At 41.0% G+C, this 24,098-nt stretch overlaps 1 protein-coding gene across 4 annotated transcripts in view; it reads right to left on the reverse strand.

Moving 5' to 3' along the window:
- The window catches only part of LOC103620933 (transmembrane protein 263), a 251,981-nt gene that overhangs the window by 20,551 nt on the left and 207,332 nt on the right, over window positions 1-24,098 (reverse strand). Inside the window, exon 2 of one of the 4 annotated variants that reach the window (XM_017741913.1) lies at window positions 22,356-22,434. The exons of the other annotated variants lie outside the window; for them this stretch is intronic. Within the exon in view, the coding sequence (XP_017597402.1) occupies window positions 22,356-22,419 (64 nt within the window). The 5' untranslated portion in view covers window positions 22,420-22,434. The remainder of the gene's footprint in view (window positions 1-22,355; window positions 22,435-24,098) is intronic. 4 annotated transcript variants of the gene reach the window in all.

Here is a 24,098-nt window from a genome sequence, read left to right on the forward strand (position 1 = left end):
AGGCACAGGAAGAACAAACAGGGCAGAGGCACGGCCAGTGGCAGGGGCTTTAAAAATCCATTAAGTTGTTGCTGTGGCAACTAAAAATTTCTGGCAGGAGCTACTGTATGTGGAGAACTGTAAACTTCTCAATTTGTGGAAAATATTGGTCATGTCTCCGAAAGGGAGGTGGAGGAAAAGACAGAAAGAATGGCTCTTTTCAGAGACTGTTACAGCAAGAGCCAAAAATGGTCTGCTTACAAATTTATTCTTATGGCAAGCCCTGACGATGGTTGGAGTCTACATAGCAGAGCTTCCCAGGAGCCAGTGCACCGAGACAGAGCTGGCATGTTTGGAGGAGCACTTCTGGGTATTCAGTCCAGCTGGTCTCGAATGCCAGGAAAGCCATCGAACTGCAGCACAGATAAAGAGCTGCAATCCACTCACTTCTACCTTCACCTGCCTCCTCTGCCCCAAAACCTGTCCAGGGTCTCCATGGAAAATTGAAGCTTGTCTGGGAATTAGCTTTCATTGAAATGGTAGATTCTGGAACACCAAAGTTTCCATCTGTAAACAGTGGGAAATGAAAAAGCAGTTGTTAGGTCTGGAAAAACTAAAATCTGTCTAGAAATGCTGTTGCTGGTCTCAGAAAACACCACAAGTTTTCAAGAGTGGTCAGCATGGCAGTAATGGCACCTGGATGAAATGTCACATATCCCAGCTTCGGAAGGTGTCCACTACTCTTCAACATCACAACAGGGGCTGCAAACTTTCATGCATCTTAAGTTCACATTTAATTATGATGTAGGACCTGCAAAAGCAGAAATCAGTGTTGATTTAATGTTGATTGATTTATACTAAACAAGCTGTGCTGTGCCACCTGTTTCATTTTCTGGGAGATTCCCCCAGATCACGTCTGAGACTGCTTAGCTAACACAGACAATAACCCCACACCCAGTCTTTCCTGTTCAAGGATCATGGTTCACTGGTTTGTTAGTTACGAAGTAACTTGCTCAGTGTGGAAATTCAGAACAGCACAGATTCCTGATGTGTAACTCTGAATTCTCTCAAGTTTAGTGTATAGGTTGGAGCTATCAAATGGGCACTTTGCAAAAAGATTCAAGAGTGACAGTGGATGCTGCCAGTAGAAAATTTGCCTACTGAGAGATATTGTATAGGCAAAGTGACTGATGACAATATCCAGCTTTTCTCTGGAGTCAGCAACTTAACTACAAAGACTTTATTGCAAGTCAGACTCACTTGTGGGATTGATTTCCACTGTAAAAGGAGGAGCAGAGGGGACAGGAAGACAAAGATATGGGGACTAGTGTTGGGTCAGCACAGGGGAGCGGCATCCAAGCAGCCCCATTGTAATGCTAGCAAGTCTCGTCTCCTCTGTCCCCCAGCTACATAGAGGCTCACAGCTTCCTGACCCTGGCTCTCATGGTTCACATGACTTCACTGCATTAATGACCTCAGTGAGAATTTTTTAAGCTGATTGACAGAAACCTGGAAAAAAAACACCTAGGAACTCTGAAATTGCACCATCGCCAAAGGGGAGCTTAATACAGGGCAGGAAAGAGGCACTGGCTAAAGGCACAGGAGGTCTTTAAATAGACACCCTAGGTCTGGCCTGTACAGCATTAAGGATTGTGGTGAGTCTCTGAGGTTGAGGTAAGAAATTATTACTTACAAAGCTCAGTGAGGCTTATGCTTACAATACAGCACTAATTATCCTGTTAATCAAAGTAAAAATCCTGCAGTTTTGCAAATCCAGCCAGCAGAAGTCTGCAGATCCACAGCTCAGACATTTAACCCCCAACTACCCTATATGCTAGAAAGAGAATGAATAGGAAGGTTTGAAAGGCTTTGAAATTTTACTCCACTCTACCTCCTTAAAACCTTCTGCCTTCGTTTCTACCTTACACCACTTGGATAAGGAATTGTTAACAAGGAGGTTTAGAGAAAAAATATAGGATGCTGCCTGTCTGTAGCTTTTAAAATCTTAAATCTGTGGTATATGAATGTTGTTTGTCTAGACAAAAGTCTTTTGTTGGCATAAATATCCCCCTCAATCCATACTTCTGTCATGCACTGAAGTGTATGTCATATATCAAAACCTTACATATTTTACTTTGGTCAATGGAGTTCACGGTGTGGTTACTTCTAGAGAAAAACAGAATTTTCTTCACTGCAAACTACTTCTTCTGAAGTGGCTTGCTGCTTTGAGACACACAGACTTTGGTTTAAATGCTACAGTAAAGGAGGAAAGAAATCAGTCTATCAAACAAGAGAAAGGTAGACCCACACACAGATCACTTCTCAATTTCCAGAGTCACTGATGCAGTGAGGATATATGTTGCTTGAGAACAGGCTTGTCACTGGCTTTGGGTGGTAAAAGATCAGCAGCAGTTAAGGTTGGCTGGGAAATTTTCACTGTGCACAAATGACAATTTGAGTCTTGACATTAGAGCTGTTAACATCTGCATCTAAGCATTTCCCAACTTAGAAGCAGTCCTAGGCCTTGAAAAAAAGAGCCTGCTCTCATAAATTAGGACCCTATCATAGCTAATTAGGTAAGTACAAGTTTTACTTTAAATTCATAATTTTGAGAGCAGACCCTTGTTTGTTTAGAACTTCTTTTTAATTATGAAGAATTAAGTAATAGAAATTATAGTGAAGCACACAAGCTATACATATGATGTCTCTGACTCTGGAAGTATCAAATATGGAGAGTGCTTTTTTCAGGCTGATCTTCCCATATGCAAATATAACAGGATAATAATTTTCAGTCTGCCAGTGTCAGGTATGGTAGTGGAGGTGCCACAGCTAAGCACATTTTTTGTTCTTGTAAAAGTAACCAAATCTCAGTTTAGAACCAGTTAGGTTATTTGCTCTCGTATTCTTACTTGGATATCTAAAAATCATACTGTTTTTTTGCTTAGAAACTTAATTTGCAGCCTAAATTTATTCATGGGCTATTTATACCCATTTCCTCTTGTGGCAATGTTGTCTTTTAGTTTAAATTGCTGTTCTCCCTCCCTGGTGTTTACTCCTCTGACATATTTATAGAGAGCATTCATATCTTCTCTCAGCCTCTGGATTAAACAAGCCAAACACTTCTAGTTCCCATGTATACAATGGATTATCCATTGTCCCCCTCACCCCAGAAGCCTTTCCCTTTATCTATATGGCAGTCTAATGTCGATTTCCTTGCACATGGGTGTTTGGTAGTGTGCAGAGAACTGACAAAGCCATGATACTGCCTTCTCCCTGAAGGGACACCTTGCCTTATACAATCTAGGATTGCATTTGGTTTTCAGTATACTGATAGGGTAGAGGAATTTCTTTCATTAACTAACATACTCTAACCTTGTCCTGGGTTGCAGTGTATTCTATTACCATCCCCATCAGCCGTTGAAATCAGGTGGGGCAGTGTTTCCTTGCCTCCTCCCCCCAGACTATCTTTCTGTTAATTGCCCATCATTGTCCTGCCGCCTGACTCAGAGATAACTCCCTCCGGACTATCTTCTGTTAATGAGCCTAATCAACACTTTGCCTCATGACTCATTACCCCATTGTGAGATGCTCCACCCAGAGGGAGGAACCAAGCATCCCATCGTGGATATAATCTGAGGCTGAACACCAGAGACACCGGCTTCCCACTGGATTTCCAGAGGACAGGAGCTACACAGCCACCATTGGACTTCCTGAAGAAGAGCAGACTGTTTTACTACAGGATCACTGCTTCAGAGGACTGCAGCCACCATTCTACCAGACTGCTACCACCACCCTGCCTAACAGGGTGTCAGGTTGTACCTTGACTCTGTCAGTTTGACAGTGTTTTCTTTTACCTTTTTTTTCCCTTTTCCTTAATTTCCATTAAATTGTTATTCTGACTTAGTGCCTCCCACTGGTTTGTTTTCAAACTAGTACAAACACTTAAAAAACAAAGAAGGGGGAAGTGTGACCGATAGGTAAAGCTTTGTAAAGGGAAGGCCTGGTAAAATCAGGGCTACGGCCTGTTACTTAGTCTAAGTAGAAAGGGACTGTGGGAGAATGACTCAGCTAGAATAGAGGAAGTGAGGCATGCTGCATGAACACCTCGTGCCCGCACCATGCTGTATGGTGGTTGGTTAAATTTGGTTTGTTGTGCCTTAAAACTATGTAAACTAACAACTGACTAACAGCATAAAAAGGCTGAGTTTTTTTTAAATAAAGTTCCTCCTCTGCACCTGCCTGGGGACTCCTCGCTGCTCCCTAGCATAACAATACCCCTTGCAATGTCTCTGAGTTCACGCTGGGTACATTCCAGACCCATAAGAAAATCATTCTATGTTCACACAGCTGTTTTCAAACTCAGTAACCGCTATTCTGCCTCGAATTGTTTTGGAGAAAAGGAAAGATAGCATTCATGAAGAGCAGATAGAATACAATGAATTGTGGCACTGTTGAGAACAGCACCAGCAAAGACAGGCTGCACAGTCAGTCCACATTTGCCTTCTAATGTGAGCTCTTCACAGCTCTGGTTTAAAAAGCTTTAACTGAACGAGCTGCTGCCTATTGGAGGTGGAGGAAGCTCTTTGCATAGGATGGAAAAGCTGCTGAATCCAAAAATACCCTTACAACCAGGCATTGCATCCTGCTAATTCAGAGTGAACTTACAGCAAGTTCCCAAATTTTTATCTGCAACCTTTGTTAATCAGAGCTGTCTTAATTAAACACACACTCTTTTAGTCATCCATAGAGAACCTTTGCGGGCGCCAACGCAGAATTTACTAAACTGCATCAGGCAGTAAAATGGTAGGCAGTGTGAACCCAGGATGTTTTAAGAATAAAAACTTTGAATTGCTGGTGTGGGCAGTGAAAACAACAGTGCCTTCCAACAAGGTTTGAAGAGCCATTTTTCTAAAAATAATGAAAGTAAAAGTGAAGAATTTATTTTATTGTATTATAGGCTGCCTTGCATTGTTTAGACACCTCAGAAGCTCTGGGAAAGTCCACTGCAAAAGGGCCAAACAGAAAGATAGGGGCTCAGAAAGAAGGACATAGGAAGATGTAAAACATAAATGGGAAATGGGCATTCCTCAGATGAGCTGCTTGGCTCCTCATGACTGATAGGAATTGTAGTTTAAGTACAGCAGCACCAAGCTTGGTGTAATTTCATGGTTACTCCTCATAGAGCCTCCCATTGAACCCAGGAAGAAAAGCTCCCCCCTGCCTGGTTTTATGGCCACCTTTCATGTCCCCTGCAATACATGTAGTATGGTATTTAAGTAAAAAATTATAAATGAAGGCCTTGTTGCCTGTGTAAAATTGTGGCTCAGGCCTGTTACTTTGACAAGAGAAGGACTGTGAGAAAAGTCAGTGAGAAGAAAAACAGTTTTTACCCATGAGAATGTAGTATCAACAGAAGCAAGAAAGTTAAATAGTAGAAGGAGAAAACAGCAACATATCTGCACCCATTATTTTTCTGAATGCTTGAATGGTTATGCTATAGGTAGCCAATGGTAGTATGTTGTAGTTAGTAATAGCCTATGAGTCTATTGTAGTAGTTTAGCAGTCAATGAATCTGTAACATGAATGATAACATACAAAAAGTGTATAAAAGAGGCTGCTTTGTTTAATAAATGGCTTTTTGGCCCTTGAAAGAGGCACTGTCCGTGTGTGTTGTGACCGCCCCAACAGCGACAATGTAGTGCACAATTGAATATTGACAAGTAATAATTTAGTGGGCTTTTCTCCTTTCCTTTCAAATGTAGCTGAATGACTGTATTCTTCACAAAATCCCTCCAAGGATCTCTGGTAATGATTGTAATCTTTTCTAGACAGTACCTCCACTGCTGATTGTCTTTTTCTCCAATAACTCTAGCTAAGAACACTGGCAGTGTCTGTTAGACATCACTGCAGCCAACTGAAATAACTCTTCCCATTTGGCCAGTGGGCATGTTTAAGTTATATTTTGCATAGTCTGTTATTTTGCAGTCTGGTGACATATTGCAGGGGTCAGCATGAGGAAAAACAGACATAGATCTTTCACATTTAGCCTTACCAAGTGCTCAGTTTTTAGCAACCTCTTCTCAAGAAAACTATTCCACTTGGCAGCTTTGGTTGGTTTGCTCCATGTTATGAATGGAAATAGCCACAGCACCACCCCTACTTTGAAATTCCTTAGAGTGCTTATTGTTTTATGTTACAGGGCTTGCAGAGTTAGTGTAAGCACAGTACTAAATGCTGCAGCGTGACAACTTACACCTCAGATCTTTCTCTCTGGGAGCAGAAACATTTTGAACAGCCAAATGCCATGGTTGTATTGAGTTGCAAGTGTGGGAGGATGATGGCAGTTTCTGCTCTAGCAGACCTCCAGTGTCATGTGGCATTTAGCATTACAGTCTTTGTTAAGCCTTCCACTAGTTGGTTTCTGCATATTTACATAAACACTTCAAAATTGTGAAACAGACCTGTTTGCCTTGTTTCTCTCCACATTTCTCCATTTATCTGGGTGTCCTTTCTCTGTCATCGTTTTGGCCTTTAGAATTTTTGATTTTCATGTCTAAGTTAATCAAAATCCCTGAAAACCACTCAAGAGCAGTATTACATCAGCTTTTATTTTAGGTCAATTATCATTGTTAATTGAAGATGAAGTTACACACTCCTGAAAGCTTCCCTTTTTTCAGGAGCATGTTAGGAGACAGTCCAGGAGGTCAGTGCAGCCTTCATCTCTAGGCAGCTTTACGCTGCTCTCCATCCGACTAATTCCCATTATCTTCCACACAGAAACAAACTCATTACTCTGCTGGACCTCTCTCTGCCCCCTCAAAGGAATTAATTGCAGGCAGTGGGTCAGTGTCATGTGCTGTTAACAGTCAGTAACAGGTGAAAGGGAACTGCTTGATAAGGATCCTGCATTACTGAGAGTGATGAATGCCTACGTGATTTACATGGAGATATGACAACATCCTGCCTTTAGACCTGTAGGCTCTGTTGGTCCTTGTAAAACAAATGAACCCATCCCTTCTCCTCATGTTGTTGATTTATATATTTGTGACAGTTTTGTGCCTTACCTCTGAAACTTGCTAGTCTCAAATATCTTTTGTAGAAGATTAAGGAGTTTGCTGATAATTTCCTATTACGAAGTGACAGAGTAGATCCCCTTCTCATAGAGGAATGGTTTTATGGTTCTAGCTTTTAGGGAAGGGCAATGCAATCTAACTTTAATACTGAGGTACTTCCAAAGAATGTAGTACTAAATTAAAAGCTTCCTCACAGTTTATGGGAATAATGGGGCTAATATGTGGCAGGCAGGATCATGCATAACACTCAAGTAGCAAGGCAAAGATATTGGGAACCCAAAGAAATGTTAACACCAAACCATTAATTAACAATTCTTCTTGTTAGCTGCAATCAGTGTGCCATTTAATTCACCCACTGTTTTTCAGTACTGTGTTTGGAGCGTCTACCCTGACAGATAATTTTAGACTAATCTCACAGAGCGGTCTCTTCATAAAATTAACTATCTAGACAATAAGATACATCAGCTTTAGCTGGACTCCTGCATTAGATTAACAGAGACTTTGGGGATTAGCAACAGTATTTGTGAGATGGATGCAGAGCTCACTTGACCAAGCACTGCATTAAAAGGAAAAAACTCAAGGCTGAGCTCCTGGGCCACTTCACAAATCAGCATGGGAACTACTAGTCAGAATGAATGAGAATTTCCCTATGACAGAAGAATTACGTTGTTAAAAATCTAAAAAATGAATGTAAAATACCTGTTCACCTCAAAATTGTCTCTGGTTTCGGAGTGGATTTTCATTCATCCTCTCTGTTCTTATGATACATCTATAAATTTATTTATCTATCAGCTTTCTGTCTTTGTTTTACATCAACATATACAAGAGAATAATTTACTCTTCTTTAGTCCAGAGTTTGATATCAGCCAGAACAAAAGAGAGGAGGAGACAAAGAATGAGCAGAATAAGTGAAAGAGACTGGCTAAATTAAACAGAAATAACTGAAATAAGAAATACGACCGCATTGCATGCATAATCCAGTGGTTTAATGTAACCAGTTATGGTTTCCTTTTCTGTATTTTAAACCCTTCAGTGCTATTTGATGCTAAGAATTGTGATTTTATTCTGATTCCAAACCAATGTATATATGGATAAAATAATAACATGTTCATGTCTGAAGTAGTGACATAAGCATATTGGTTAAGTCAATTAATCTTGTAGTTAATTTCTAATTTCTTGATTTTCTTTCCCAGTTCATTCTTCTTTATATTATACCACCTGGGGCACATCCAGCTGTCATTCTGTTCAAACATATAAAAGTCAGACATTTCCCATATTGAAGTTCTGAGGCTGTGTTCAATTTTAATAAGTAGCTTAACCAAACGTTTTAGAAATCAGTCTGTATCCTATTCAACATCCTATGTAAAATACAGCCCATTGAGCTGAAAACGAGAAACAAATTCATAGCTATTTCTCTATCTTCACATATTTTATCTAATCTTATCAGACTTCAGTTCAATTTCCAGCAATAATGCTTTCTGTATGTGCTTGTACTTACGAATATTGGTTTTTACATCAGAATTCCAGATATCTTGATCTATGTGTTGAGGTTATTTATATTCATTTGCTGTACCATTTTGGGTCTGACTAGGTTAGCTTGATTTTCTTATCATACATATTTTGAAATCTAGCAGTAATTTATTCATTAGCAAACTCTGCAAATGATTTCTGTAATGCAGTTCTTACTTGAGAACAGCATGTATAGAAATAGACTAGAATTAAAAAAACCATACACGTTTTATAGTTTTAACTGTACAATGAATGCAGGTCATCTGCTTTTCATATTGGAAATCAATGCTTGGCACTTACTCTTGAAAAGGATTCATGTATTTTACTGAAAAAAGATCTGGAGACTTTCTAGCACATTCTGAAAATTTAATAATACTTACTCTCATTGTTGATTTCTGGGTATTATAACATTAAGCCATAGGACAACTCTATTTGTATTCTACACCTCTTCAAATCTCTGGCTGATGTCACTGAAAAACCTTGGATGTAAAATCTTGGCATGCTCAGATGTGGCTTCTTTGCCCATTGAACATTAGTGTTAAGAAACCAAAGCTTACAGTAATCTTTTTATGGGGCTAAAAAGGCATTTATGAGGACTGGCAGTCTGGATATGCTTTTAAGAATTCATCAGTTTGGTTTTTTGGACATCCTGGACCTCATGCATGAAAGTGATTCTGTGCAGGCAGATAAAGAGATGGCAGCAGGGGTCACCCAAACTTTAAGATACTGTTTTGAAAACAGCTTTAAACTATAGAAAGAAAGGGATGAGAAAGAGAAAGCACTTCTTGGGAAAAAATTGGCAAAAAAAGAAGTTGTTTGGAAAAAGGCAGCCTCATCCTTGAGGTCTTCTATAGATCATGTTGTAGTTTTCTGTAGAAAACTTTTCTTTAAATTGGATAGTGGCAGTTCTGGTTTTTGCACTTTCTCTCTCTCTCTCACACTCAGCAAAATTCCCCTACACTGACAGCCTTTGGATTGAACAGTGTTCAGGAGACAGCTGAAAGCTGTGACAGATTTTTTCAATATTATATCACTTTAATATTTCTGGTTTCCTGTTTGCTTCCTGATTTCAGCATACTTTTACAACGTGGGGAGCTCTTAGCCCATCTCTCAATGTTTATTTTCTCTTTGTCTTGAGCAGTGGCTTTCTTGGCTACCTAAACAATTTCACTGCAACCTTCACCTGATCTGAGATAGTGGTATGCACCCTGCACTTTTAAACTATTTGGTGTCTGTATAATGGAAACACCTTCCACTACAATAGATGACCAGTCCTGGGAGATTATTAAAAATGCTGTAGTAAACTTTTGCACTTAGGTATAATTTACACCTATATCCATATTATATTGGAAAACTGTCCTAGCAGAATTACAGTTCCTTGTTGACAAAAATATCTTTTGGTAAGAAAAATGATAATGCTGAACACCAGAGACACCGGCTTCCCACTGGATTTCCAGAGGACAGGAGCTACACAGCCACCATTGGACTTCCTGAAGAAGAGCAGACTGTTTTACTACAGGATCACTGCTTCAGAAGACTGCAGCCACCATTTCTACCAGACTGCTACCACCACCCTGCCTAACAGGGTGTCAGGTTGTACCTTGACTCTGTCAGTTTGACAGTGTTTTCTTTTACCTTTTTTTTTTTTCCCCTTTTCTTTAATTTCCATTAAATTGTTATTCTGACTTAGTGCCTCTCACTGGTTTGTTTTCAAACTAGCACAAACCTCTAACCCTTCTCTTCCCTCAACCCCCTAATGAGCTCTCAGCTTATACCACACTTCTTGTTACCAGTCCTTAGGTTATAGTATTTTTTTTTCTGGTATTGTTAACAAATGTTACGTTTCTATTATATTTGCCATTAGTCATCAATTTTTGCTCTATGATATCCAAGCATGACTCTCAGTAATGGCAATATTCTAATTGCTTTGTATCATGCTTTTTAATACATCCACATCCAACGGAAAATCTGCGCTGGAATCTAGAAATGGTGCAAGTCATCCCAGGCAAGTACCTACTCCATACTAGGAAGAGGATTGGTTTTCCTCCAGCTCCAGCCTCCACCAACTGACAAAACCACCATTTCATCAGCATGTGATCTCCTCCTGATACAGGCACAAACTGCATTTTGCTACTCCCCGAGACTCCAAACCCTCTTACGAACATACTGTATCCTGTCTGTGCGACTGGAGGCCTCAGGAAGAAGCCCAGGTGATGTTTTTGCATCAGTCTGGTTGCGAAGACAGAAGAGGGAGCTGTTCTGTCCAACAGCGTTTTCTGAGTACTGGCCTACCTTCCTGTTCCAACCCCACGTACAGAGAGAACCGCTCAAAGAAGATCAAGCATGGCTTTCTTGGTCATCAAAGTTCTTGAGGCTTTTCATTTTGTGAACCTATTGAGGGCCAGGCTTTTCACAATTTCCTCCTTACAATATCTGTTGTTTGCTTTTGGATTGTGGGAAGAGAAGCTGCTTTCTTCTCTAGCTACCATATCTGAGGCATTTTCAGCCCTTGTGCTACAAAATTACTTTCCTCCCCTATTTACCTCTCATTTCTCCACTTCTACTTTACTGGTTTTGTTGAGTTGAAATTCTTGAGGGGAGCATGGCATTGTGACTGCAGCACTCATCAGAGACTGCAGGATGCAACTCTAAAATACAGCAACGGTAGTAATACTTCTCTCAGATCACTCACAGCCTTACTACCACAACAAAAGGCATGTGGAAATGCTTATCAATAACATTGATTACGACCCAGATGCTTAGGCTGGCTAAGCATTCTCTAGTGCTCAAGAAAGCTGCATGAGAGTGATAGTCTTGCTCTAGCAGGACTCAAGTTGTTTTAGATGACTTTGGCCTAAAAGCAAATTGGTTTAATTAATACCCTAGCCATATGGGCCTGTAAGCTGAAGAGCAGATGAAGCTCTTGTGAGAAAGGAAGAGAACAGAAAAGCCTGGTCCTAAGATGGCTGTTTCCAAACCTGTTTACTTAACTATTAGCGAGGGTGGCTTCCCTTTAATTTATTTACATAGAATGTTTCTGTAACCATCTGCTCTTAAGCTAAATGAAAAATTATCATCTTTCTCCTGCTGCTGCAGAGACTCCCTTGGATGTTCTTAATAATACAAAAAAATCTATCATTTTAATGCAGACAGCTTGGCTAATAAAAATGATCTGTACCATTAGTAATTATGCCACAAATACAATGCAAACAAGCAGCCTTTCCCTGAAGAGGCCAAGCATAAAACACCTCTCTCACCACCAGGGGCCAGAGACAATGGCGCAGCTGCGGGACTTGGCTTCTCAATTCTCTACCACCAAAGAGCAGAGCGTAGTTTATTGAAGCTACCATTACTCGCTTCTTTAACAAGCTTTAGGTGCTTCAGTCAAACCTGCCCAGGCCCCATTTTCCTAGGGAGTTTTTCTGCAGACTATTAATATGGAGCCATATTCCTGAGGAAGGCTATCTTGGTGTCCCAGCTTCTACAGTTCTAACAGTGTCAGAACCCTTTATGGTTCTGATGTATCCACCTCTGCAGTGAAGTGAGCTGATGCAGCTGGCCTCAGCTAACAGATGGGAAACTGAGGCAGAAAGCAACTTAAAGGAACAGCAAAGATGATGAAAGAAAGTGGTTAAGCAAGAAAGTTAATTCATTACTGAGCAATTGAAAACATCATTCTAGGTAGGGCCTACTTTAAAAAGGCCCACCATGGGCAGTTTACTAATAAATGGGAGGACAGCACTATTGGCCCATGTGTTGCCTGATACCACTTCAATGTGGCCAGTGCCAGAGTAGCAGGCTTGACACCTAGATGCTGTTTCCCATCGCCTGCTGCTTGCTTCTACAAATAGCAGCAAATCACTTAACCTCCATGAGTCAGTTTTCTCCTGCAAAAGAAGCAATACAATGTTTAGAGATTCAGGGATGAATGAAAGAAAAACAAACCAAAGCAACAGAGGATGAAATGCTGCTTTCTTTAAACAAGTGTTAAGGGAAAAGGAGTGAGATTACTCCTCAAATTATATCAATAAAATATGAACATACCTCTTTACTGAATAATTCAATTGATAAAGAAATGTGTGTAAAGAAATATAATACATGTCTTGGGGATTTCTGGGACACTTCTGTAGAGAGATGAACATTCAAAAAAATAAAATGGGAACAAATTGGAGGGCCAGTACATGCCCTGAATTCTTGTAGCCCAGAGGTATGGCAACTCCCATGTGCTGCATCAAGAAAGGGGAGTGGCACTGGTGGCTGGGCAGGGGGGCTGCTGAAGGGTCGCTCACGGGAGCACACTCAAAGAAGCAAAAAATTTAATCATAAATGTCCGTTGATCCTAATTTCCTTTGCTTCTGTGTCTCAGTCCATAAAATGGGGCTAAAAGAAGCTCTGCTGTGGGATACTGGGATGGGTCATATCTGCACTACATTTCAAAAGCTAAAGATGCACAAAGGAGGGCACTTCTTTGCTAGGCACGCAAGAAAAGTGAGCTACAATGGATGATAACAGGCAGGCGTTAATTGACTCCTCTGTGAAAGTACTGCAGAGGAGCATCAAAGCTGGTGCATCACAGGACAGATCATGCAAAAACACAACCAGCAATTTCCTGAGCTACAGCTGAGGAAGCAATCCATGCAGAGGAAGACAGAGCCATGGCTGTGAGCCAGTCCAAGAAATGCAGGGAAATATAGGAGCTTTACCCGCCGATGTTTTATACTGAGGTTAGAGATGCAGAGAGATCATTGACATGGATGGTAACTCACCCATGAAGGGGATTATAAAGAATAAGCCAAGATACTTTTAAAAACAATGCAATCCGCTGAAGAGCAGATCTTGGCTTGGTTAGAGCTGCTAGGGAAGATTGATAACATAGGGATTGTGCATAGGGATCAGCTACTTTAGTTGCACTCATGCCTACGTAGAGGCTGCAAGCTGCAGAGCTGAAATGGGTTCAGGGAAGCTATCAAATTCCTGAGCCCCATCTCCAAATCTGTCAGGGTTTGTGAGTGACAAGCTGCAGGCAGAAGCAAGGTGAAAGGGAGGCTGTTGTGCTACACCAGATAGCAGTTGCTCAACCCCCACCTCATCACAATTTTCGCCTTGTATTGTTTCAAGGCCTATTAATATTCATAAGAGCCGTTTTATTGTGTTTGCACTTTTCTATCATGCTTGCAGGCCTGATCCCTCTTGCCTTAATAGGATGCGAACCTCATGAAATCAGATCTTATTAGCCAAACTCCATCAGACGCCCTCAGCAACACAGTACCTCAGTCCCCACTCCTGCTAAAGTGAAAGGGAAGCCTTTCATAGTGTTGACATGTGTAGAACTCTTAATCTAATACGACATTTCAATCTTAAGAGCAGAAATGAACAGAAGTAAAACACAGTGCAGGGAATGCCACTGAATGCTGCTGAGTCAAGCCCCACAGCATCGCAGCCAAGAGATACAGAAGTCCTTAGAAAGAAACTTTCTAATCCTGGCTTGCAATAAACTTGATCGAACAAAGCTGCTGGTTCATTAACACCTTTATCTCACTGACAGAAGACTGCTGACTTACCCCCAAATGAGTTCCTCCCAGCTGTCTTAGAGCACAAATCTCTTGGCTTTCTCCCACATGATAGTGATTCTGTCCTGGTGTACAACCTCACCTCTGGGGGCTTTGCATAGCGAAAACTGAAGGGAATGATCAAGAAAAGGCAGTGCTGAGAAGTGGTGATCTTATCCACCATCTCTGCTCCCTGCCCCTCCTAAGCTTTAGAACTACTGACTTGACTAACATGCATAAATTTTCAACTCCTAGTCTTGCAGAACTGGGAGAGGAGGAGGAGACTGGAGCCTGCAGTGCAGCACCAATGAGGATGCTCTGCACTTCTAGGACATGTGCCTTGAGTCCTGCCCTATGTCTGCTCTACATGGGCGACAACAACGCCATAGATTGATTTTTCCAGATCCCAGGTGAAGTCTGTGCCTCTGGCAGGAAGAAAAATCATTGCTGGAGATGGAAAGTGAACAGATTTTGTAAGTCAGAGAGTGAAAACAAATACAAAATGTATAGTGTCACACTGCCACTCAGTCATTTTCCTAAGTAGAACAGTACATTGACACAATAATTTCAAAAGAATTTCCAGCTGCAATAGCTAACAAGGACCTTGATAGGAGGCTCTTACTCACTGAATAAGAGCCGCTCAGATCTTGATCCTGAACTGCCCAAATCCTTTCTGCTTAATTCATGACCTTCACACTGGATCAACAATAACTGACAGCAATTTGATGGAAAATTGCTGACCTAATACTCTGGACACTTTGCCAGTCAGGTTTGATACAGAATGGTTCTGTGGTGTGTATCTCCCACTCTCAATATATGGGAACACAAGCTCTTGCCAAAGATCACATCTTATTCTTGGCAGATGGTTAAGAAAATGAGACTAGAAAATGGATCCAAACTGCTGACAGCAGAGCTGGGATTCAGTCACAGCCTTTCTCATTGTGGAGGGGTAAAAAGCTCTCTCAAATAACCCACATTACCAAAAGGTCCCAAGTGCAAGATCTTAGGAGTATCTTACCTTTAGTAATTTCTAGTTACAGGCTTTAAAACATCATTTAAAAAAATCTGTTATGTGAAGATCAAAGGAAGGGAGAAATCTGTTGCTATTATTATCTATTCAAACTTACAGCAAGGAAATTCAGCCATACTGTAAGACCATTATCTCTAACTACAAGGATTCTTCCAAGTGAGAGGATTAAGGGAAACTGGTACTGTGACTGAAGGATAGCTGTGAAGTTTCAAAAAAAGACTCAGATATTTAGATTTTCAAATTGCTGTAAAAGGTATGTGCTGTAATTTATAGCCAGTTGAAACTGCAAAAATTAGCCAGACAAGAGTAGATTATCGTATTGACTAAGGCTTTATACAAGGGTACCACCCCAATTCCGCATCCCAATGTATAAGGTTGGGAGGGAGAGGGAATTTTGATACATAGGACAGTTTTACGAACACTCTTCATCTCAGCCTAATTGCCACTTTCTCTGAATCAAGATTTCTCTGATTAATTCACAGACCTCACAAAAGGTTTCTCTAAAACATGGGAATAGGTTCTTCATAGGAACAGGTTCTTGGAGCAGAATTACAGGATACTGCAGCAGTTGCTACCTCAAGGTTGTATGTGCAGCACACTGAAATCATCCCAGCAGAGTATGATAAAGAATGCCCTCTGGATCCCAGATACCTTAAACAAATGCAAGCTTTCCCAAGTGTCCTATGTTACAATGTAAGATGTAACCAAAAACATGTATTCTATGATCATCTTCACAAGCTGTTAAAGCAGGTGGGGCAGTGTTCATTATCTCCTACCATGACTCATCCCTGATAACTCCCTCTGGAAAGGCTATCTGGTTTGATGGGCAATCGAGGACCCACTGCCTGACTCATAAAATTACATCAGCCCATTGTGAGCTGCTCCGCCCAGGGGGGGAGCCAAGCATTCTCACCTGGATATAATCTGGGGTTTGGAACAGCACAAACAGCCCTTGCCTACTGGATTCCCAGAGGACAAGAGCTATCACTGGACCTTCAGGTGAAAAAAACCAGATCTTTCTACAGGATCACTGCTTCAACAGGACCACTTCATCTGGACTGCTACCACCACCCTGACTAACAGGGTGCCAGGTTGTATCCTGACTCTGTCAGTGTTCTTGTACTATTGCATTTATTTTAGTTTTCCTATTAAATTATAATTCTGACTTGTGATTTCCCACTGGTTTGTTTTCAAACTAGCACACTAAGCCTTTCAATCAGTGTCACAGATACACAAAACCACCCCTCAATACCATGTGGCTGTCATTACTTGTGTAGTGCCTGGAGAAAAAGATGTGTTGTGCTTTCCCTGCTGCATTCAACTAAAACTTCAAGAAACCTGTTCCTCAAGCTGTGCCAACATCATTTAGGTTGTTGGTGTGCAAACAAGGAGGTAAACAACAACAACTACAAAAAAATCGTGTTAATTTCAAGCTCCATTAGAAATGCAGGGTTTGGCAGCAAGAAAAATCAATGTTTGTCCAGTGGAAAAAAAATAAACCACCAGTACTGATAGGGACAAAGGGCTGTTTCAAAGAGGATGTAAAAATCTTGGTACTCAATATCCTCTGAGCTGGGGAAGAATTATTTTCTTATCACAGAGACTATTTGATTCTGACACAGGGAGTATTTTCATGCGAATTATCCAGTCCCAGATACTGCCTGGCAATGTTTTCCTTCTTTATACGTCTGATCATCCTCCCTGGCCTCATTTAGGGAAGCAGCATTTTAATTTCTGAGAAATAGCAGGCCTCTATTAGACCCAGAGTTTGTTCATCTTTAGGAAAAATCACAGTCATTTGCTGCCATGACTATGTTAATTTGCTTAAAAGCAGCAAAACTCTAAAGCTCTGGGCCCTCCCAAAGCACCAGTGTACATTAGGGTAAACTGCAGTCTACTTCGTACGAATTCACCAAACATCAGGGCTGCTGCCTGATGGGGAAATCCCAAGCCCTGCACTCCCCAGCAGCCTACTTGTGTGCTTGGGGCCAGACCCTGCCCCTCGCTGTGCAAAGCCAGGAGGCCCCACTCTCTTCTAATGCATTCTGCATAACCAGGAGACTGCCTGTCTGGCAGAACTCAACTCTACCAAGTTGCTTGGAGCATGGTGACCAATTCACCCCCTGCAGCTTCCATCTTGAGCGTTTATTTTTCCTTATAGAAGCACTAAAATAACCTCCTGGGGATAAAGACAAAAAAAGAAAAAGGAAGGCAAGCCAGAAAGCCTAAACTACTCTGTTTAAAATAAAACAGATACCATTTTTCTACCTTTGCTGGGCATTATTAGTTCCCTGCTGGCACAGTCCAGCATGGACAAAGTGACAACTATATATTACATCAGGAGGCTGCAGCTAGAGAAAGTATATTATATCAGCTGTGTTCTCCTGTCACTGGCTGGAAGTTAAACACTCCCTGTCTGCAGGTATTCCTACAGGAGTGTGGAGACTGAAGTTCATCCAGAGATGAAATCTAGCTGTTCTGCTCAGCAGTCCTAAACCGAAGAGAGACCTCACTGCCAAAAACCAAGAAATAATTCCCCTTTGTTCTCAACAGATTGTCTGTCTTCCCTGTCAAGAATGAAAAATATCCCAGAGAAGATCCATTTAGCAGAGACTACACATTAAACGACCCGTAACAGGGAGGGCTAGTATCGTCCTCTGGCAAGTGCACCTTAATTTTCTATGAGAAGTATCACATCGTGTGCCAGCTTTCAACAACCCAAAGATCTCAAAGTAAAGTGGAACTTGTGGAAATCAGAGAGCCAAGATCAAAATGAAATGCACCAAACACTTTAAGTTAAAGCCCGTCTCTAAGTGTTGGAGGGTTTCTCACCTTGGATCTCAGTTACGAGGAGGAATCCTGCTACTACTGAAAAGGCCAACACCTGACAGTGAAATGCGTAAGCCAAATCAGAATGGCTCATTTCCAGATTTAATGCACAGCACTGGCATGTGTAAGCTTCCCCCTCCACTTGCAAACTTAACTAGCTGCTTTGCAGCTTGACTTCCCGCATGTTTTTAAATAAGCTACAGCAAAAGTGAAGATGCTCAGTCTCCAAAGTAGACAAATCCTACTGGGACATCAAGGAGAAAGTGTATGCTAACATGTGCGAGGGATCCACTGAAGTCTCAGATTGTATCAATAAGTAAACAGACAGCTTTGCAACTCTTACCAGCAGATAAGAATGATGTACACTTCAACAGCAATACAGCATCTGTTATGCACTATCAACTAAGGAAAAGACTAGGCAGTTCTGGCGAGGGAGAGTAAGGTCAGTAGCTGAAGAGATTCAACAGCTCTTGCTTCGGAGAACAAGCACAGCCATGTGTCAATTCATTCACGAATTCAGACACCAATTTAGGCTAAGCCTGTCTTTAATTTATAACTTTCTGCATTTTGACAGCCCTCTGGGACTGTTAATTCATTTGGTGTCTGTAGAGTATGTATCAAAGGATGGAAAAACCCAGCCCAAATATATTACCCAGGCAGCAAAACAGAGAGAAGACACCTTTGGTAGGAAGGCTTTTTTTTTACCAATGAAAGGACTTACTTTTTTTTAACCTAAAGTAGTTAGATGTAAGGTTCAAAGGTGATTTTTCATTATAAAGCTCTATTTCCAACCCAACAACTCCTCAAAAGATTAACCTCTCATATGCAAATTTCACAGACCTGCACTTTCTTCAAAGACACTCATTTCTTGGGATGCTTGATCAAATTGCTTCTGACCTTTTCTAGTATGCTGAGAAGCAGTGAGGAAAGCAAGAGGGAGAATGATGGTAGGGGAGGGGTATGGAGAACAGGAAAAATCCTCAGAGAAGAAGAATTCTTGTTAGCCTATTCTTGAGCAGCTCCACAATCAAAAGGAAGTAGAAATTGGCATGGAAATATTTCTGCCTGAAGGATTTCAAAGAATAATCCTGGAAGGGTTCCTTGGGCATGGCTGGACTCCAGTGGGAATTAGTTTTCATTTGACCCAATTATACATGTTTAAAAAGCACATGCTGAATATGCCTGTGGGGTTTTCTGTTAAGCTCATTAAAGAGTTGATTTTGTCCTGCACCGAGTGCTCTACCTCAGTCCTAAAAAATGCTTCCTAAAACCATGAGACTCGTAAAAGGCCATAGGACACTCCATATTCCTTAAAATTAAGCAGGTGCCTTTGTGCTTTGCTGGATTAGACTTGACCTGTGGTTTTCCATGAATTCAACCTTTGGTCCCAGAGTGGCTTTCTAACAGAGATCCTGATTCTCTGAAATTTTGCAAATGTGGCATTTTGCAAATGTTTGCAAATATTAAGTTATCTTAACAAACTTTGCAGACCCATTCAAAATAATCCAGAGCTGGTCTCAAGCTATATACTAATAATGATGATGATGATGATAATAGTAATAACAACAACAATAACACCGCCCCAAGTGTGTTGAAACAGACATACTATGAAAAAAAAAATTAACCAAGAGAAAGATCTGCTTCAATTCAAGTTCAGTATAAAACCCTTCAGTACAGAGAAGACAGAACCAGAAACCATTGCCTTGCTCAACAGGAAACATTCTGGTTTATTCAGAAAATAACATGCCCTTTATAGTGCTTTTTAGAAGGAAAAAAAATTGTGAAAATGAATGGTTGGATTCACAAAACTGGCGGTGCATTTAGTTTTATGTAACAGCTCAGAGGTGAGAGCATTCACCAAGGATAGAAGAAAACTAGGCTTAATGGCCCTAAAGATTCAAATTTTTATCCCCAAACTGCTTGTAAAGTACAACATACTGAGGCTACCCTGTTTTTTGGAATGGACTTCTTTTAGCATTTTCTTCTATGCAAAAATAATTAACCATGCATTGGAGCAAGAAGTGGAATTAAAGCACTCTCCCTGCCAACTCAGCATTCTCACCAGTACCTTCACAAGACTGCAAGAAGCATGACTAAGTGCATCGGCCTCAAAACACTCTCTAGCTTGTTAGAAAATGAAGTTTCTTAAGGAACGGAAAGCCCTGTGACCCGAAAGGATGGACTTGCATCTGCCTCTCCTATTTTCTCCATGAGCACTTAAGCTAGAAGTCTTCCACAGACAGGATAGGATCCAGACAGTGATTTCTTGCAATATCTCCTCGCCTCCCCCTTGCTGTTTCCTCATTGAACATTACTAGAAAATACAGGTTTACATGAGAAAATGATTAAGTAATTACCTCGCATCCCTTTCCCCAAACATACTTATATTATAAAAGATGTTGCCAAGCCCAACTATATATGAAGAATAATTGCAGCTAAAAGAATGTAATTTAAATTTTAGTATAAGCAGACTGACCTTAACAGACCAGAGACGAACTCTATTTCCCTGGGGGAAGAAGGAAGTTGAATCACACATAGGGTTAATGCAAGACTACAGATAATTTAGATACCTATTTATTTACCTTATTCTCTAAATTACAGCTAAGGAGTACTGCATTCAGCGTATGTATGAATAGTAAAATCAGGTTCATCATTAGCTGCCTCAGCTTCAGGAAAGAACATGTCTAATAAGGTTACTTGCAAAATTATTAGTGCAAATGATTTACTGAGAATGTGTGTAAGAGGTCCAATTCAGACACCCCATGACAATGGAAACAGGGAAACACAGCACAAGAAAATTAAAATCCTACAAATGTTTCTAAACTTGCATACAAATTACCATATTCCATTATAATGCATTATTTGAGAACTGTTGTCACAGTGTTATTAAATATATTGTAATGCAAATGCAGCGAAGAGCAGAGACAGGATTTCTCTGCAAAAACTGATGAGATGTAATTTCAGATTTTTGCACACTTTCTCTTTCCTCCTTAATGTTCTCCTAGAGGGCACTTTCTCTTTGACTCTATACAGTCCTTTACTCTCTATTGATCCATGGTAAGGCACAGCCTACGAAGTTCAAGTTCAACATAAACCATTCACACTGGAACCCTGCAACTCTCAGAAAGCACAATAAATACAGAAACTGCTACTGGACCCCACACTGCTGCAACAGGAAGAGTTTACAAGCCATCTGCTAAGCAGATTTGTAATGCATTTTCACATTTTCATCTGGGGGTGAGGGAGGCAGGGCAGAAAGCCATGGCTACATGAATGAAACACTAGTGGCCACACAAACTACTCCTCTGCTGGCAACAGCTGCCACTAAAGGAGAAGCTGGAGTAAGAACAGACCCATTGGGTAAATCCACTTGGCTGCAAGCACCAAAAGATCCAAATCCTCTGTGAACCATGAAAGAGACAAAAAATGTTTGATAGAAATATAATTCGAGAAAATAAAAGCCCCACTCAGCTTAGCAATGAAATATATTGGTTATTTGACCTGTTGGAGGAATAAATCTCCAGCATGCACCAATTACATCCAGACTGTGATGTGAAAAATCTCCCAAAACGGTTCCTGAGGAAGCAACATAACCTTTAACATGAAAAAATTTACTGTATGCTGGGACATTGCATTTCAAGGGTCACTGTTGTTGCAGTTTAATTGCTTGCCCTGTAAGTACTGCCCAGACATTCTGTTACACTGATGTACTATTCTACTCCATGAACTGAGGTCCTGCCAAGCTTAGAGCAATCTTTTAGAAGTCAGCCATTAGATTTCTTCCTCAGGATGCCTTTGAAAGGAATGATGTAAGACTGAACACAAAAACTGGGCATTAAAGAGTGGGAGCACTCTGAAACATGCACTACAACATGAATCCACTCATAGAGAATTTTAGAAAAACTTCTGCAAAAAATGGGATTTTGTCTTGGTTATCTCTTTGTAAAGGAGTAGTAGAAAGTGCAAGAAACATGAAAGGTGAAGGAAAAATGAAGGTTCTTTAGTGACGTACGGAAATCAGTGGACAGCAGGCAAACATTCTACCTCTCCCATCAGTTACATGGACCATCAAGGTCTGCAAAGTCCTGCCATTATTCTCTAGTTGTGTCAGCTCAGGGAAGTGATGGAGAGCTGGTAAACAAGAGCTAGATAAACAAACAAACCCATATCGTGAAGCCTTGCTAATGCCATTACTGTCTTCATCATTTTTCTAGTGGTCACTCTGAAGATTTTCTCTCTCTTTGCTCTACCTCCTGCTTCATTTCACCTGTTCCCACTCCATGAAGACCTGTTCCTATGGGTGCCATGAGCAATCCTGCCCAATACATCACCTACAGGCAGGCAAACAAGGAGCTCTCTAGCCAGTGCAATCATGCAATGCATCACCTTGCACAGCATCTCTCTTCCTCTGGACTTCTGTAAACTTTCTGCAGAAGAGATCTTCATTCATTTGTCACGTCCAATACTGAAAGAGAGAATGAGAAGATCTAAAGAGGCAACTTCCATCTAGCTTCCTGACAGTCACAGAAATAATGAACAGTAGTAAAGCTGATTCATGGCAGGAGATGCAGAGCAGAGGCTCATACAATTATTGTGTAAACCTTGTCTGAAGACAAGAATGCAGAACTGTGTCTGCAAAGCCCTGAGATGAAACCTGTTCACTGGTTTGAAACGTGTCCACAGAGGTATTGTTTTGCTCCCAGAAGTTACAAAGGAGAAAGAAGCAGGGAAGAAACAGAAAACCACATAAAGAAAATCCAGAAGGGGAAAGAAAATTCCCCATAGACGTTTCCTCAGGATTTTTGCAGCTACCGTCTGGCTTGAAAGGAAGGGTTTAATTCCGCAATTTCACAAGTATGACACATTTTATAAGTAGGAACAGGAAGGGGAGGTAGTTTGGCATCAGGGTAAGAATTTAGGCAAGTATGCTGTTAGTCCATGAGCCAGACACAGAATTAACATCTCATGAATAAATCATGCCATACAGACTGACAATCTGACAAAGCTAACCTGAGCTACACCAAGAAATCAAGTTTCTAGAACTACCTAGTCCTTTGTCTTAATCAGTGCCTGTGTCTGGCACCTCTTCATCCCTGACGCAGTTTGTTTATGCAGTTATGGTCTTGGGGCCCACACTGGTGAAGCACAGGTGACACTCATTTTGAAACAAGCAAAAATCCTGCAGCATGGGCTGTCTGAACACATTTGGTTGGTGTCTGCGTCAGAGATGGTTGTGCTCTGATAGGAAAGATCTAAAAAGGCACGGGGTCACTGGGGAGTGAAGTATCTGAGTGAGACAGACAAGCAAAGTCCTTACATTACTACTTGTCCTTGAATTAAGCCTAGCCTGAGAAGAGGAGTCGTGTACTAGGGATTAGATTCACTAGAAGTAAGAACCATTACAGTTCCTTCATTAAAGGGATCAGGCAGCACCTGTGACCAGCACTGGAGCATATCAATTCTGCATTTCCACGCCTGTGGCACCAGAGGAAAAAACAACGTTATGGCTACAACTGAATCATACTCTTTTGATTATTCACTCACAACAACCCTAGGGCACAATAAAAAATTGTGGCTTCCACGGTCTGCTGTCTCTCATAAGGGCTGAAATTTCAGACAGCCATGACTTGAGTTCAGATGCATTGCTAAGGCATCACTTGTGCATTGCTGTCAGCATGGGGAGGGGAAGAAGAAGAAAGAAAGTGAAAAGGGTTTCACACTTGGGCTTTGTGAGGTAAAGGCAGAGGAGATATTCTAACATGTGCATCACAGAGCTACACTATATGACAGTACATACAGGTCCTTGGGGAAAAACACTTCCCCAAACACCTGGAAAAAATGTTGCTCTAGGACCCTTCGCAGAGATGAAGGCTCAGAGGAGAAAAGCTAGAATAAGCCCAGTATTCAAGGTGACAAAAAGTTCAGGTGTCTCTTTACACAGCCAGAGAGGTTTTCTTTCATCACTGCAAGTGACATTACACCACTGGGGACAAAATCACTCTGCAGACTCATTGTTGTGTTCCCCGATCAGGCATCATGCGCCTTTGCACTGGACAACAGTAAATCTCAAGCAGACCTATGCAAGAAACTTTCAGCCCATAATTTGATACATCTGGTTTTCCTCCTCTT

Source organism: Corvus brachyrhynchos, unplaced genomic scaffold, assembly GCF_000691975.1.
Source record: "Corvus brachyrhynchos isolate BGI_N302 unplaced genomic scaffold, ASM69197v1 scaffold115, whole genome shotgun sequence".
Taxonomy (NCBI): Eukaryota; Metazoa; Chordata; class Aves; order Passeriformes; family Corvidae; genus Corvus; species Corvus brachyrhynchos.